General features: G+C 41.4%; 1 protein-coding gene across 2 annotated transcripts in view; it reads right to left on the reverse strand.

Moving 5' to 3' along the window:
- SCNN1A (sodium channel epithelial 1 subunit alpha) overlaps window positions 1–18,120 on the reverse strand; it is a 114,751-nt gene that overhangs the window by 89,693 nt on the left and 6,938 nt on the right. For both annotated transcript variants that reach the window (XM_077258241.1, XM_077258242.1), the window contains exons 2-6: window positions 7,610–7,918; window positions 6,842–7,109; window positions 5,144–5,334; window positions 3,737–3,843; window positions 299–462 (exon numbers count right to left, since the gene is read on the reverse strand). In XM_077258241.1, the coding sequence (XP_077114356.1) occupies window positions 299–462; window positions 3,737–3,843; window positions 5,144–5,334; window positions 6,842–7,109; window positions 7,610–7,917 (1,038 nt within the window). In that variant the 5' untranslated portion in view covers window position 7,918. The remainder of the gene's footprint in view (window positions 1–298; window positions 463–3,736; window positions 3,844–5,143; window positions 5,335–6,841; window positions 7,110–7,609; window positions 7,919–18,120) is intronic.

Genomic DNA, 18,120 nt, shown 5'->3' on the forward strand with positions numbered 1-18,120 from the left:
AATATTCTAGTTTTCCTACTGGTCAATGAGCTGACATTTCTATATTCTGAAGCTAAATTGTCAGCTTTGCTGTATAGATTTTGGTGAATAAGCAGAGTCATCTCATTATTATTAGAAAGTATTTGAGTTAAGGGGGATATTCACTTTCCCCAAAAAGTTTTCAAACAACAGAGCATGTAATTGAAAAAGGGTCTTTTTGCCTGTATTTTATTGCCATATTATTCAGATTTTTTTTTTTTTAAATATGTTACATGCCTTTTTTCTTATTATAAATGTGATTCTTTGGCATTCCACCTACTTTTTTCAAACCAATAGAGGTCTCTACACCTGGCTGGATGTTAAACCCAGCATCATCCATGAAGGCCGGTTCTCTGTGACCATGGACCAGGACACGTGCTCCAGCCACAGAGGACAGCAATGGAATATAATCATGTTGCTCTGTACGAAGGACGAGGGTTAATCCTGAAAGACATTGAAGGACACTTTCAGAAATGAAGCAATTACTGTATACTGTACCTCAGATTTCTTGTCTTTATTTTGGACGTAATTTTTTTGTACATTTTACTATTTAGACAAGTATTATTGATATATTCTTGTACATAGAAGCAGTATTATATAAGTTATATTCTTGTACATAGGAGCAGTATTATAGTAGTTATAGTCTTGTACATAGGGGGCAGTATTATAGTAGTTATATTCTTGTACATAGGAGCAGTATTATAGTAGTTATATTCTTGTACATAGGAGCAGTATTATAGTAGTTATATTCTTGTACATAGGGGCAGTATTATAGTAGATATATTCTTGTACATAGGGACAGTATTATAGTAGTTATATTCTTGTACATAGAGGGCAGTATTATAGTAGTTATATTCTTGTACATAGGAGCAGTATTATAGTAGTAATATTCTTGTACATAGGGGCAGTATTATAGTAGTTATATTCTTGTACATAGGGACAGTATTATAGTAGTTATATTCTTGTACATAGGGGCAGTATTATAGTAGTTATATTCTTGTACATAGGGGCAGTATTATAGTAGTTATATTCTTGTACATAGGGACAGTATTATAGTAGTTATATTCTTGCACATAGGAGCAGTATTGTAGTAGTTATATTCTTGTACATAGGGGCAGTATTATAGTAGTTATATTCTTGTACATAGGGACAGTATTATAGTAGTTATATTCTTGTACATAGGGGCAGTATTATAGTAGTTATATTCTTGTACATAGGGGCAGTATTATAGTAGTTATATTCTTGTACATAGGGACAGTATTATAGTAGTTATATTCTTGTACATAGGGGCAGTATTATAGTAGTTATATTCTTGTACATAGGGGCAGTATTATAGTAGATATATTCTTGTACATAGGGGACAGTATTATAGTAGTTATATTCTTGTACATAGAGGGCAGTATTATAGTAGTTATATTCTTGTACATAGGAGCAGTATTATAGTAGTAATATTCTTGTACATAGGGGCAGTATTATAGTAGTTATATTCTTGTACATAGGGACAGTATTATAGTAGTTATATTCTTGTACATAGGGGCAGTATTATAGTAGTTATATTCTTGTACATAGGGGCAGTATTATAGTATTTATATTCTTGTACATAGGGACAGTATTATAGTAGTTATATTCTTGTACATAGGAGCAGTATTGTAGTAGTTATATTCTTGTACATAGGAGCAGTATTATAGTAGTTATATTCTTGTACATAGGGGCAGTATTATAGTAGTTATATTCTTGTACATAGGAGCAGTATTATAGTAGATATATTCTTGAACATAGGGGCAGTATTATAGTAGTTATATTCTTATACATAGGAGCAGTATTATAGTAGTTATATTCTTGTACATAGGAGCAGTATTGTAGTAGTTATATTCTTGTACATAGGAGCAGTATTATAGTAGTTATATTCTTGTACATAGGGGCAGTATTATAGTAGTTATATTCTTGTACATAGGAGCAGTATTATAGTAGATATATTCTTGAACATAGGGGCAGTATTATAGTAGTTATATTCTTATACATAGGAGCAGTATTATAGTAGTTATATTCTTGTACATAGGGGCAGTATTATAGTAGTTATATTCTTATACATAGGGGCAGTATTATAGTAGTTATATTCTTATACATAGGAGCAGTATTATAGTAGTTATATTCTTGTACATAGGAGCAGTATTATAGTAGTTATATTCTTGTACATAGGGGCAGTATTATAGTAGTTATATTCTTGTACATAGGGGCAGTATTATAGTAGTTATATTCTTGTACATAGGGACAGTATTATAGTAGTTATATTCTTGTACATAGGGGCAGTATTATAGTAGTTATATTCTTGTACATAGGGGCAGTATTATAGTAGATATATTCTTGTACATAGGGGACAGTATTATAGTAGTTATATTCTTGTACATAGAGGGCAGTATTATAGTAGTTATATTCTTGTACATAGGAGCAGTATTATAGTAGTAATATTCTTGTACATAGGGGCAGTATTATAGTAGTTATATTCTTGTACATAGGGACAGTATTATAGTAGTTATATTCTTGTACATAGGGGCAGTATTATAGTAGTTATATTCTTGTACATAGGGGCAGTATTATAGTATTTATATTCTTGTACATAGGGACAGTATTATAGTAGTTATATTCTTGTACATAGGAGCAGTATTGTAGTAGTTATATTCTTGTACATAGGAGCAGTATTATAGTAGTTATATTCTTGTACATAGGGGCAGTATTATAGTAGTTATATTCTTGTACATAGGAGCAGTATTATAGTAGATATATTCTTGAACATAGGGGCAGTATTATAGTAGTTATATTCTTATACATAGGAGCAGTATTATAGTAGTTATATTCTTGTACATAGGGGCAGTATTATAGTAGCTATATTCTTATACATAGGGGCAGTATTATAGTAGTTATATTCTTATACATAGGAGCAGTATTATAGTAGTTATATTCTTGTACATAGGAGCAGTATTATAGTAGTTATATTCTTGTACATAGGGGCAGTATTATAGTAGTTATATTCTTGTACATAGGAGCAGTATTATAGTAGTAATATTCTTGTACATAGGGGCAGTATTATAGTAGTTATATTCTTGTACATAGGGACAGTATTATAGTAGTTATATTCTTGTACATAGGGGCAGTATTATAGTAGTTATATTCTTGTACATAGGGGCAGTATTATAGTAGTTATATTCTTGTACATAGGGGCAGTATTATAGTAGTTATATTCTTGTACATAGGGACAGTATTATAGTAGTTATATTCTTGTACATAGGAGCAGTATTGTAGTAGTTATATTCTTGTACATAGAAGCAGTATTATAGTAGTTATATTCTTGTACATAGGAGCAGTATTATAGTAGTTATATTCTTGTACATAGGAGCAGTATTATAGTAGTTATATTCTTGTACATAGGGACAGTATTATAGTAGTTATATTCTTATACATAGTGGCAGTATTATAGTAGTTATATTCTTGTACATAGGGGCAGTATTATAGTAGTTATATTATTGCACATAGGAGCAGTATTATAGTAGTTATATTCTTGTACATAGCAGCAGTATTATAGTAGTTATATTCTTGTACATAGGGGCAGTATTATAGTAGTTATATTCTTGTACATGGGGCAGTATTATAGTAGTTATATTCTTGTACATAGCAGCAGTATTATATTTATATTCTTGCTTTATATTGAATATTGACAAACCATTTTTCATCCCCGGCATAGAGGAGTTCCATGTTTCACTTTCAGTACGATTGTGGTTAAACGTGTAGCAGTTTCCGTAGATTGCATGGTGAAAGTGTGAGAAATTCCTGGTGATACGTAAAAAGAAAATCTCAATTTTTGAAGTTGCATACCATTTTTGTTGCTATGCAGTCGATAGGTGGCTCAGCTGTTATTACATGTAGCAACATGATAAATAATCTCTTTAACATTTCTGCAGTCATTTTCTAATTCAATGAAAATCAAAATTACCAGCAAATACAAATCCTCAAGTAATTCTCTTTTATCAAGCTTTTATAACCAGTCTTAAGCTACTTCAGGACAATTGCAATATGTTCTCTGTGCACAAACATTACATCCCGAAGACGGGAATGCAAATCAATTTGTACACCTCCCAATGTATCTCACGAGAACACCCTTCGTACACCGCATGGCCAAAAGTATGTGGATACCGCTTGTTGACCTTATCATATTCAGAAATATAGATGGCAAAAAAACAACCTTCTCATTTCTTTGAAGACTTCTACAAGATGTTTCCTAAGTGTGTCTGGGGAAATTTGTGCCCATTTATCCAAAAGAGCATTAGAGAGTGAATCATAGAATCAAAGAATCATAGAATGCTACAGTTGGAGGGGACCTAAAGGGTCATCATGTCCAACCTTGGATTGACTAAGCCATCCCAGCCTCTGTTTGGAACGGTGGAAACAATCTGGCTCACAATTGACGTCCAGTTCATTCAGTGGTGTTGAGGTTTAGACTTCTTGGCTTTGTGACCTTGGGCTTATCTGCCTGACCATGGCATGAAGCTCCTGATGCACAGTTCTTGTTCAGATGTTACTTCCATAGTCAGTATGGAACTTAGTAGTAGTTTGAAGTTTAGACTTCTTGGCTTTGTGACCTTGGGCTTATCTGCCTGACCATGGCATGAAGCTCCTGATGCACAGTTCTTGTTCAGATGTCACTTCCATAGTCAGTATGGAACTTGGTAGTAGTTGTAGTAGTGCATTGTCTAGTACTTAGTGGCGCTATTTTATGTGTTTTTATGATCTACATCTCCGTGGCTAGGCTGTGTTAATACTAGACATTTCTACTCCACAATAATACCAAGTGCAGGTCAGATCAGAAATCTTATGAAATTACTTTTGCCAAAGGTGTATCATGGCATCACCATGTCTACATCATGATCCATACCAACACCAACTCTTGTCTATGGAATTTGCATGATTTTATATGACTGTTTGCAATGTGGTTGAAAAGCCTAAATTCAATCATCAAAAGAGCGTCCACCTACATTAGTCCAATTAATTACAAAATGTAAAGAAAGGCGTTCTACACATTGATGGTATTGGATTTCTTCTTCATCCCTGATTCCATTACTCTGCCACTTACCTATCGTTCAGACAATGCTCCTCATTATATCTGCAGGCAAATATGAAGTTCTCCAGCTGTTCCTCCTTGATGTCTCCATGCATGGGCACTCTGGCCAGGATATTAATGTATTGAAAACGGTACCATTCCTGGATGGCGTCCACACCTGAGCTGTACGTCTTGAAGAAGCAGTCTCCTCCTGTTTCATTACACTATAGGGAAAAATTATCTGCAGTAAATTTATGGAAAAAGAAGTTGCTCAATATCTCAAAAAACTTTGTCTTGACCAACTAATTCTTTTTTTATGGATCTAAATTTTGGGAAATATCAATTGCAGTTTGCCTTACAATTACTGGCTTGATTTACGAAAGAAATATATCTTGGTACCGTGTTAGCCAGTAGATAGAAAAATATTTAGAATTTAGAATTGAGAATTGAGAGTCCTCAGTGGTTCAACCACTGAGGACTCTCAATTCTAAATATTTTTCTGGCTTGATTTAATGACCAAGCCCGTGGCTGCGGTCTTCCTAGGAACCATTCAGGGGTTCATACAGATTGCTATGATATATTTAGGTGTAATACTTAAGATTAGATACCGTGAAGCAGGGAATTTAGATTAAATTCTCTAGATTGGGGACTCTATAGATCAGAAACATTAAATTAGGTATTCTAGATCAGATGCTCCAGATCAGGCATTCCTGTTCCTACACTTTAGATCAAGCACTCGAATCCGGGCACTCCAGACCAGGAACTTTAGATTAGACACTTTACATTAGGCTCTCTAAATCCGATACTCTTGATCAGCAGACGCTTTAGATTAGATAATCTAGGTTAAGTACTCTGGATCAGAAGCCGATGAGATAGAAATCAAATGCTGTGGTATTGCAGAAAGTGCGGGGTCAGGTGGCAGTGTTGGGGTTTTATGGCCTGACCTACATAGACCTGTAGAGACATAGGTCAGGATTACTATATGGTGAATAATGCATATCAATGACATAATCATAATGTGTAAACCACTCTTAGGCCACGTTTACACGTTCTGTATTTGGTCAGTATTTTACATCAGTATTTGTAAGCCAAAATCAGGAGTGCATGATAAATACAGAAGAGGTGACATGTTTCTATTATACTTTTCCTCTGATTGTTCCACTCCTGATTTTGGCTTTTACTGATGTAAAATACTGACCAAATACTGAACGTGTGAACGCGGCCTTAAAGGGATTTTCCAGTTTAGTTGCCACCAGACTGCTGCATTAAGTATATTTTCCCTCTGTACCAGCGCCATTCACCAACTCTGAGCCCTACGTCCCCACCAGCCACATCGGAGGCTTCTCACTGCAGCTGTCAAGTGACAGTATCTCTGTCACTGGACTGGTGGTGGGCAGAAAGTTCAGACCGGCTGAAAGTTCAGACCGGTTCCACATGTACTTATATCTATTTTTTTATTTATAGATGTTTTCAGGTCATAAAATTAATATTGAGCTTAATTAGGTTTAATTGATTGATCCTTCCCACCACAAATATCCCAATTCCTCGTGTGGCCCACTGGGAAAGTTAATTGTCTACCCCTTCAATAGATCATATGCTTTATATTAGGCACTGTAATCAAAATTAGACATTGAATACGGGGTAAATCCTTGTAAAATCAGACAAAGACAGTGCAGAAGCCAAGAAGGAGGTGAGAGGAATGTCTTTGGAGTCACTCTGGATAAATCTTACCAGCTTGAAACCGAAGTTCCAGTCTTGACGTTCGACTTCCATCTCCGCTTCACTTTCATTCGTGTTCAAGCTTCGGACATTCCTATGATGACTGTTTGTTATAGGTATCTTCTCAAGAGGGTACGGGAGCGGTGCTTCAGCTTCACGTCTTCTCCTAGCGGTGGGGACTCTCCCTTGGACCCCAGTACCGTTATACTCATAGAGGTTTAATAGAGTCTCCTGTGTGTCTCTATCCAGTTTTTCCAGGTCATCTTGAATGGACTGATATCTGGGAAACCCATATAATGTTAGTTACCTATAGTTATTAAGTAAGTTAAATATCAGTCACATTCATGGGTACTGCTCAGTGTATTGTAGTGGTTTTTGTATCGGTGGCACTCTATGGCTTTTATCTTCTAGCTGTGTATGGAGTCTTATTGATAATTGTCAACGGAAAAAATATTCTCAAGGTCTGTCCCCTCAGAACGATATAGAATAATCTCACTTTGAACCCTTAGCCAATGATATTGCAGTATCAGTCACTATGTCTATTACTTTTTGCCTGACACTCGTTTATATAAATGGTCATGGCTGGCACTACTGTAGGGTCACACAATTAATTTGATGGATTTGTGTAGAACTAATTTTCCACTTTTTACACCATTTCCCTACTTGGGAAATTTTGTGACATAAAAGTGGCAGGTCATGAATATGTCTAAAAACATGAATATGCCGGTAAGTTGCCTATTTTGACAAGAAGTTCAGCTAAGTGATATCTTCTTTCCTTACCTGTAGGGGTTCAGGGTGCACACAGTCACTGCCGGGAAAAACAATTTGTTTGAATTGACATTTACGGAGATGCTCACTGGATAACTGAAATATTGTCCAAAGAGAAGTCCAAACTGCCAGTACATGAGTCCAAAGGTGACCAGGAACAAGACGAGCCAGAATGCAGTTTTCATGCGGTTGTTCCGGGAACATACTAGTCGGATGGCGCCATGAATGGTTGTATTGTTGCAGAAGAACTCAAACATTTCCCGAAATGAGGAATAGAACTCAATGAGTCCTTCCTTATCTGTTTTCTCCTCGAATGACATCCTGGAAAACAAAAACAAAGAATTAAAAGTTGGAAAATGAGTAAAATACCAATATATGAAGCAAACAACATTTGGGCAAATCAGGGAGACACTGTAGTCCTAACCAAGGACCCATCAGGGACCACACTATTTCTGCTAAAAAAGCCCGTGTTTCAGTAGAATTTTTGTAAACTCTACACGCCACCAACCAGTGCTCTATACATGTATACAGTACATCTGTTCATCTGGGAAAGCTGTTTACCACATGTTGACTGACAGTACAGCTCCTGCAGGGATTGTCATTCAGCTGTACTTGACAACTTTTATGGATGACCTTCATTTGAAGGTCATGTGCAGAGGAACGCATTTTCCCCAAAGCCACACCTGTTTTCAGCTCTGTCTCCCTTACGGCACTTCCTTGCCCACTACAGTTCCTCTTAAATGTGCACTCAGATGACAGGTCTCCATCTTATACTTTCTAAAAGTGCTGCTTTTTGGGAGGTCTCAGCAACACCAGAAGACTTGCAAACTCTTCTGTGAGTCACAGGTATCTCCCTTATTTCCTGGAGTGTTTCCGGACATTCTAGAAGAGTTTGGAAAAAGTTCCGTTTTTCTAGATCCCTAAATCCCTAAACTGGCTTAGTTTTGTACCAAGTGCAGGAGTTCAGGACAGTGCGGTCGAGGCTTTATCTCTCTAAAGGAAGTGGGGGTGGTTTTTTGTCTTTCAGACAGAAGTGGGATGGGTCTTTGTCTCTACAGAAAGTGGAGCAAGGCTTTATTTCTCTAAACGAAATGGGGAGGGGCAGCCTGTCTACAGGAAGTGAGGAAAGGTCTTCGTCTCTCAAAGGGAAGTGGTGCCAGATCTTGTCTTACTACAGGAGGTGGGTCCGGATCTTGTCTTACTCCAGGAGGTGGGGCAGGATCTTGTCTTACTCCAGGAGATGGGGCAGGATCTTGTCTTACTACAGGAGGTGGGGCCGGATCTTGTTATACTACAGGAGGTGGTGCCGGATCTTGTCTTACATCAGGAGGAGGGGTAGGATCTTGTTTTACTCCAGGATGTGGGGTCGGATCTTGTCTTGCTCCAGGAAGTGGTGCCGGATCTTGTCTTACTACAGGAGGTGAGACCGGATCTTATTATACTTTTATTTTATACTACAGGAGGTGGGGCCGGATATTGTCTTTCTACTGGAGGTGGAGCCGGATCTTGTCTTACTACAGGAGGAGGGGTAGGATCTTGTTTTACTCCAGGATGTGGGGTCGGATCTTGTCTTACTCCAGGAAGTGGTGCCGGATCTTGTCTTACTGCAGGAGGTGAGACCAGATCTTATTATACTTTTATTTTATACTACAGGAGGTGGGGCCGGATATTGTCTTTCTACTGGAGGTGGAGCCGGATCTTGTCTTACTACTGGATGTGGGGCCGGATCTTGTTATATTATGGGAGGTGGGGCTGGATCTTGCTATATTACAGGAGGTGGGACCAGATCTTGTTATATTGCAGGAGTTGGGGCCGGATTTTGTTATACTATGGGAGGTGGGGCTGGATCTTGTTATATTACAGGAGGTGGGGCCGGATCTTGCTATATTACAGGAGGTGAGACCGGATCTTGTTATATTACAGGAGGTGGGACCGGATCTTGTTATATTACAAGAGATGGGGCCGGATCTTGCTATATTACAGGAGGTGGGACTGGATCTTGTCTTACTACTGGAGGTAGGGCTGAATCTTGTTATACTATGGGAGGTGGGGCCAGATCTTGTTATATTACAGGAGGTGGGGCTGGATTTTGTCTTAATTTTGTCTTACTACAGGAGGTGGGGCCGGATCTTGTTATCTTGCAGAAGGTGGGGCCGGATCTTGTTATACTATGGGAGGTGGGGCTGGATCTTACTATATTACAGGAGGTGGGACCGGATCTTGTTATACTATGGGAGGTGGGGCTGGATCTTGCTGTATTACAGGAGGTGGGACCGGATCTTGTTATATTACAGGAGGTGGGGCTGGATCTTGTCTTACTACTGGAGGTGGGGCAGGATCTTGTTATACTATGGGAGGAGGGGGGATCATGTTTATCTTGTTTAACTACAGGAGGTGGGGCTGGATCTTGTTTTGCTACAGGAGGTGGGGCCGGATCTTGCTATATTACAGGAGGTGGGACCGGATCTTGCTATATTACAGGAGGTGGGAGCGGATCTTGTTATACTATGGGAGGTGGGGCCGGATCTTGCTATACTACAGGAGGTGGGGCCGGATCTTGCTATATTACAGGAGGTGGGACCGGATCTTGTTATACTATTGGAGGCGGGGCCAGATCTTGCTATACTACAGGAGGTGGGGCCGGATCTTGTTATATTGCAGGAGGTGGGGCCGGATCTTGTTATACTATTGGAGGCGGGGCCAGATCTTGCTATACTACAGGAGGTGGGGCCGGATCTTGCTATATTACAGGAGGTGGGGCCGGATCTTGCTATACTACAGGACGTGGGGCCAGATCTTGCTATACTACAGGAGGTGGGGCCGGATCTTGTTATACTATGGGAGGTGGGGCCGGATCTTGCTATACTATGGGAGGTGGGGCCAGATCTTGCTATACTACAGGAGGTGGAGCTGGATCTTGTCTTACTACAGGAGGTGGGGACGGATCATGGTATATTACAGGAGGTGGGGACGGATCTTGTTATATTACAGGAGGTGGGGCTGGATCTTGTCTTACTACAGGAGGTGGGGCTGGATCTTGCTATACTATGGGAGGTGGGGTCGGATCTTGCTATACTATGGGAGGTGGGGCCGGATCTTGCTATACTATGGGAGGTGGGGCCGGATCTTGCTATACTACAGGAGGTGGGGCTGGATCTTGTCTTACTACTGGAGGTGAGGCCGGATCTTGTTATATTGCAGGAGGTGGGGACGGATCTTGTCTTACTAAACGAGGTGGCCAGCTGGGCCGGATCTTGTCTCTCCTGTCTGTCCAACAGCATACATGCATAACAGAATTTCAGGCTTTTGTTTCAGAGCAGGGTAGGTAGAAGGGAATTCCAACTTCTATAGTGGTGGAATAATGCAGATGAAGAGGTATTGCTCATTCAAAGACAATGGACAATGAATGTCAAGTTACAGAGGCTGAGAATTGGGACAGTTCTTGGACAGATTAGACTCATAGGTACAGTATACCAAAAGCATTCTACCTTGCTGTGGTTGATGAGGGCAACAAAACTTTGCTTTTCTAGAGGTTTTAGGTGAAAGAATACGTTCATTTTAAATAGCAGCAGAAGTATTTGTCACTAGAATAGAAGGTAGGACAACATTTTCCACGTGTTGAAAGGTGGAATCTGCTAGATCACAGTAAGTGGACAGGCAGGTTATTACTGATGAATCATCCAGAATTAACAGCGTGTTCCCAGCGCAACGTCAGACAGAGCATATCATTACTTTATTTATAGAGATAATACCAGCAGTGGCTGGAGACGTCCGTCAGGCAGCTCAGGTCCCGGATAGACAATGGATACATGAATATGTTCAGATTATTTCTCTGGTGTATTATCAGGTCCAGAGGTGACACTTCAAGCTCCCGAGCTGTAATGCAATATCTGATAAATAGCCATCACCTACCATGTCCCATATTACAATATGTCCCACCTCTGGCTCCAACAAGGCTCAATCACCACCAGAATGAATAGGTGACTGTGCATGCCGTTCATTTCTACAGGAGTTCTAAAACTTTTAGTGCATGCTCCTTTGGATATCATTTCGATAAAAATGTCCAATGTGCAAATACCCACCAGGATGAGGAGGCAACTATATTCTTTGCTCCCCTAATACTTTGCCTCTGGTAAAATGCCTTATAATTGCAATTGATCCAAGCATTCTAGCTGCCTAGTCATCATGTCAAGGGTATCGTAGAGACAGTTCTACTGCTATGACCTATTAATAATAACCCCTCTATATTTTCTCCAAATAATAGACCCCATGCTGGAAGGGTTGTTCATGCTTTAGATGAATGTCTGCCGTCACTCTATGTGAATCCTGACCGCATGTGGTGCACACACTGTCAGGATTCTCCTGTACTGCTGGTGTGAGAGGGCGGTCACGTAAGCAATTTGCTTCACATACTGTGTAGAAGTGCTCGTCCTCTGTCAGTGCTCCTCTACTGAGAGAAGATGAGCACTTCTAATCGGCTCGTGACTACCTGCTTGCATCGGAAACACTGGAGAATCCTGACAGTGCGCACTCTGCATGCTGTCAGGATTCAGAAGTCACATAGAATGCCTGCTGACTATCACCTCAAGTTTGGACAACCAATTAAATACTATTCACCATAGCCTCTTTATTAAGAATAAACATAAAAAAACATAAACCTTAATAAAAATACTCCACAACACGTGTACATCATACTTGTAGGTTGGAGAATCCGTCTGCCACAAAATAAGGTCTTGATTCAGGCAGCGATCACTGTACCTCTCCACAGCTGACCCAAAATTGTTTTGAACTTGTTTTCCTGAGAACAAACGCCAACCATCGAACACGATCTGAAAATCGTGGGGTCGAATCATCAGTATTTACAAGAATTCTGGCATAAAAGTTTGATAAGTTGCAAAATTGTTGCACAATTCATAGTTGTGCAATCATTTTGCAACTTTTTGAGTTTTTACGCCAGTCATTTGAAGCTCCAACATCTTGTTTTTTACCTATAGGGGGTATGGCCGAGCACGGCCGCCACACTCATCATCATCGCTTAAGTGCCATAAAAGACACCAGAGATGTTCTCCACTCCCTGACTGCAGTACATTTCTTGCTTGGCAGCTGAAAGATGCCCCATATTCCTTAAGAGGTGAGCATCTTTTAATTAATTTGGGCCATTTTATTCCAGCGCACTCTTCATCGAGGTTGGTGTACAGAATGCCATTCCGGAGAAATCGGGCCCCGTATTTATTAGGCCGTTGAGGTCGGGAAAGTCAGTGTAGCACTTGATTTATATTGTGGTTAGATCACAATTTGGGATATGATTTTCTCAGATGAACTGATATGAGTAATGACTCTGTACAGATCTCAAGATATGACTAGGACGGATGTTCACAGTTACTTTCTGCTACATTTTTCCTGAAGCAAGTTTTGAAGTACCTGTCAACTACCTGTCCTCATCCTGAACGGTGGCCACCATTGCTGTCACAAATTGTACCCAATCTAGTATGTTCCAGCTCCTCTCTCCTCAGCCGCCTCCAGGGCATTTTCATCAAACTTTTCTGCATTTTTTTGTTAGGATCAGAACCCTATCACAATAACTGTATCTCTAATTACAACAATTGTATGACAATCTTACAAAAAAAAAGTATAGTAAAAATTAAAACTATAGAAAAAAGTTTTACGTAAGAAATATCGTAGTATACTGATGGCATCCTATGGCATAACCTCGAAACTGAGAAATATGGCAAAAGTATTTTTTTCTTAGGGCGTCATTATGAGGAATCATAAAGGGCACAATTGTACAACCATGTATTTAGACCTCACTATTTTCTGAATGAAAGATCAGAGCCCCTTGTGTTCCAGGAATCACCTTACCTTCTGACCTGAGCACTGAGCTGTCATTCATTCTTCAGAACAAAAAGGTAATTGTGCCCAGAATGATGTCTCTATGGATCTTCAGTCCCCTTTGATGCAATTTAAAGTTAGAGAATCTCTAACACCCAACTAGGGGTTTCAAAGTTAATAGGGGGTGTCCTCCCGCCCTAGGGTCTTCACTTCCCTTTGTTGGACAAAACATCTTCAGAATTTACTAAAATGGATAAGAGGAGGTTTGCAGAGTACTGGTCCAATGGTTATGGACTAGCGACGTGGCCACTGGACCAGGGTTCTGCAAATCATATAGCTCAACTCTATGAAGTATATGTGCAGCCCACTGACTTTAAAGAAAACTTTGTAATACTTGATTGACACTGCTTGGACGGTACATTAGAAATAAACACTTTGATTTTATGCTTTGTTGTTCATGCAGCCTTGACCCCTCTTCTCTTTTTAGGGCCACATGATCAACATTTTGAGAGACTGCTGCACAAGAGAATAGGTCAACCCGCATGGTCTCCTCTAGCAAGAATTTTAGGTTGCCTAATAGCTACAACAGTTAACTCTACAGCACTGAGGTCCTGGATGAGTTTGCATGTTCTCCACCTATTTAGTGGGTTTCCTCCTACTCTCCTGATAGATTTTGTATTTGACTTTTGTTTGTGAGTCTGATACAGGTGATTAACCCATTACTTGCCAAATTAGCAATTTTCAATTTTTTTTGTGACAGATTTTTAATGATTTGGGTCCTAATGAATCAGAAACATAATATGCAAAATTTTTTACAAGTACGGATTTTTCAGAAAAGGGCGTCCCAATATTCAATTAAAAATGACAATGACATGATTTCCTATTTTGAAAACATTCATTTTCCAAACACAACACAAAAAATTGGACCTAACTATAAAAATGATAAAATCTTAGTTGCTAGAAGCTAAAGATTAGGTGTCCCCCAAAAAAATGACATTGTAAGATAATGGGTTAAGACTATGAACCCCATCAACACAACAGACTGATGTCAGTAGTCATGATCTGTGTCTAGCCATGTCGAAATAAGTTGGTGCCAATCAGTAAACACGGTGACAGTCAATAAGTCTTTGATTTCTTTTGTATATTTCCAGGATATTTTACTCTTGCAATAGGTTTCACACTTGGTGTATGGACGATTGAAATGCTCTATTGACAGTTCCCGTCCCGAGACAATACGCAGCATGTTGACAAGTAGATTATACGCAACGTTCAGTTCTCTAGCTTGTGATATCACGTTACTTTTTTTTAGAGGTGTATTTATTATGCTCACTTATATAGCACCTTTAATTCCACAGTGCTTTATAGACCTCATCACTGTCCCCATTGGGGCTCACAATCTATAATCACTATCAATATGTCTTTGGAGTGTGGGAGAAAATGGAGAACCCAGAGAAAACTCCTTGTAATGTTACTACTCAAACTTGACCCTGTTATCTTTCGGGGCACAAAAACCCAGTTCCCATAGACTACTAATAGAGATGAGCAAATGTTTTAAAATTCAAATTCGCCAATTTCGCTGAATTTTTCCCCAAAATTTGCTTTGTGGCAAATAAATTCACGTGAATTTCAATAAAGGAAGAAGAGAGAGAGAGAACCCCGCTGACCATAAGAGCTTACACTCTACAGGAGAGAGAGGACCCCACTGACCATAAGAGCTTACACTCTACAGGAGAGAGAGATGACCCCTCTGTCCATAAGAGCATACATTCTACAGGAGAGAGAGGACCCCACTGACCATAAGAGCTTACACTCTACAGGAGAGAGGACCCCACTGTCCATAAGAGCTTACACTCTACAGGAGAGAGAGGACCCCTCTGTCCATAAGAGCTTACACTCTACAGGAGAGAGAGATGACCCCACTGACCATAAGAGCTTACACTTCATAGGAGAGAGAGGACCCCACTGACCATAAGAGCTTACACACTACAGAAGAGAGAGGACCCCACTGACCATAAGAGCTTACACTCTACAGGAGAGAGAGAGGACCCCACTGACCATAAGAGCTTACACTCTACAGGAGAGAGAGATGACCCCACTGACCATAAGAGCTTACACTCTACAGGAGAGAGAGGACTCCACTGGCCATAAGAGCTTACACTCTACAGGAAAGAGAGGATCCTGCTGACCATAAGAGCTTACACTCTACAGGAGAGAGATGACTCCACTGACCGTAAGAGCTTACACTCTACAGGAGAGAGAGAGAGCGGACCCCTCTGTCCATAAGAGCTTACACTTTACAGGAGGGAGAGGACCCCGCTGACCATAAGAGCTTACAATCTACAGGAAAGAGGATCCTGCTGACCATAAGAGCTTACACTCTACAGGAGAGAGGATCCTGCTGATCATAAGAGCTTACACTTCATAGGAGAGAGAGGACCCCACTGACCATAAGAGCTTACACTCTACAGGAGAGAGAGGACCCCACTGACCATAAGAGCTTACAATCTACAGGAGAGAGAGGACCCCACTGACCATAAGAGCTTACAATCTACAGGAGAGAGAGGACCCCACTGACCATAAGAGCTTGCACTCTACAGGAGAGAGAGGACTCCACTGACCATAAGAGCTTACACTCTACAGGAGAGAGAGAGCGGACCCCTCTGTCCATAAGAGCTTACACTTTACAGGAGAGAGGATCCTGCTGATCATAAGAGATTACACTTCATAGGAGAGAGAGGACCCCACTGACCATAAGAGCTTACACTCTACAGGAGAGAGAGGACCTCACTGACCATAAGAGTTTACACTCTACAGGAGAGAGAGGACCCCACTGACCATAAGAGCTTACACTCTACAGGAGAGAGAGGACCCCACTGACCATAAGAGTTTACACTCTACAGGAGAGAGAGGACCCCACTGACCATAAGAGCTTACACTCTACAGGAGAGAGAGAGGACCCCACTGGCCATAAGAGCTTACGCTCTACAAGAGAGAGAGAAGACCTCACTGACCATAAGAGCTTACACTCTACAGGAGAGAGAGGACCCCGCTGACCATAAGAGCTTACACTCTACAGGAGAAAGAGGACCCCACTGACCATAAGAGCTTACACTCTACAGGAGAGAGAGGGCCCCGCTGACCAGAAGAGCTGACTTTGTACAAGTGAGAGAGGACCCCACTGACCATAAGAGCTTACACTCTACAGGAGAGAGAGGAACCCACTGACCATAAGACCTTGTGCAGCGCCCCAGAGTCCTGGTCGTTGCAGTACTGATGCTCCGCCACTAAGGGGAGTGATGGTACGTCTGATGGCACTGAAGGAGTTCACCTGACCAGGTATCACAGACACCAATGCACTTCACAGTCTGGCCTCCAGGGGGAGCTAAGGGCGCTATGTATTAGGCCACTCCTCACAGTCTGGTAAAACTGGGGGTTAGATAGGAAGTTAAAGTAGAAGCTGACTGGGAATCGAACAGGCAACATCCAGTGGCAGAGGGTGTTGCGGGGAGAGACTCAGGGGGGTCCTTGTCAGGGGTGGGATCCTGACAGAGGCCTAGCGAACAGAGAGAATGTTACGGGACCGCGCCTGCACCTGATCGCGGCGGTACCCTAAGAAAGGATAAGAAGCGAGGTGTATCGAGGAGGGTGAGAAACGAGATCAACGCAACAAGGAGAAACACCAGTAGGAGTCGTGCTGTAAGTCGAGGCAACTTCCTACTGAGGCGCGCAGCCGGTGGCCGGAAATGCCGAGGAAGTATAGAGCTCCAGGCCTAACTTCAAACCTATGGCAGGACAGTCAGTTATAGGCGGGCTGTCTCACCCAAATCACCTAAGAAGACATAGGGGGCAACATTTGGAGAGGGGCGACTCTAGGGTCCCGGAAGAACTCCGAGCCTACCCGTCATATGGGTGCGTCCTAGCCATATAATCTGGGGGACGAAGCAGAACATCTTGATTGAGTTGTGAGGGAACTTCAGAAACAGACACAACAGTTGTGGGGACTATCCCGTAAGCACCGCAGGGGAGGACCACAACACACAAGCGCTAGAAGGTAGGCACAGATTTCCACCTGCAAAGGGAGCTCTGGAGGTGCCATCGGACCAGCCGGACTCTCACCGCCCGGTTAACCGTATTCCAGACTGAGGATCCTGAGCCTTCAGTAAAGAGGTAAAGAGACTGCAACCTGGTGTCCTCGTTAATTACCGTGACCGGCATTGCACCACATCATCACTACCACCCACACATCGAACTGTTATTCCTTTATTGGATCCCCCTTAACAGGGTCACAGGCCGGGGTCTGGCCACCGTGACATCGACAGAGCAGGAAGGGAGACCCGGTACTCTGGACTCGGCGACCCTGTGTAGGGGGCGCTCCACTTGCACTGTACAGGAGAAAGAGAGGACCCCACTGACCATAAGAGCTTACACTCTACAGGAGAGAGAGAGAGGACCCCACTGACCATAAGACCTTACACTGTATAGGAGAGAGAAGACCCCGCTGACCATCAGAGTTTATACTCTACAGGATAGAGAGGACCATAATAGCTTACAATCTACAGGAAAGACAGAGAGGACCCCACTGATCATAAGAGCTTACACTCTACAGGAGAGAGAGGACCCCACTGACCATAAGAGCTTACACTCTACAAGAGAGAGAGGACCCCACTGACCATAAGAGCTTATGTGGCACCCCA

This window comes from Ranitomeya variabilis, chromosome 4, assembly GCF_051348905.1.
Source record: "Ranitomeya variabilis isolate aRanVar5 chromosome 4, aRanVar5.hap1, whole genome shotgun sequence".
NCBI classification, from domain to species: domain Eukaryota; kingdom Metazoa; phylum Chordata; class Amphibia; order Anura; family Dendrobatidae; genus Ranitomeya; species Ranitomeya variabilis.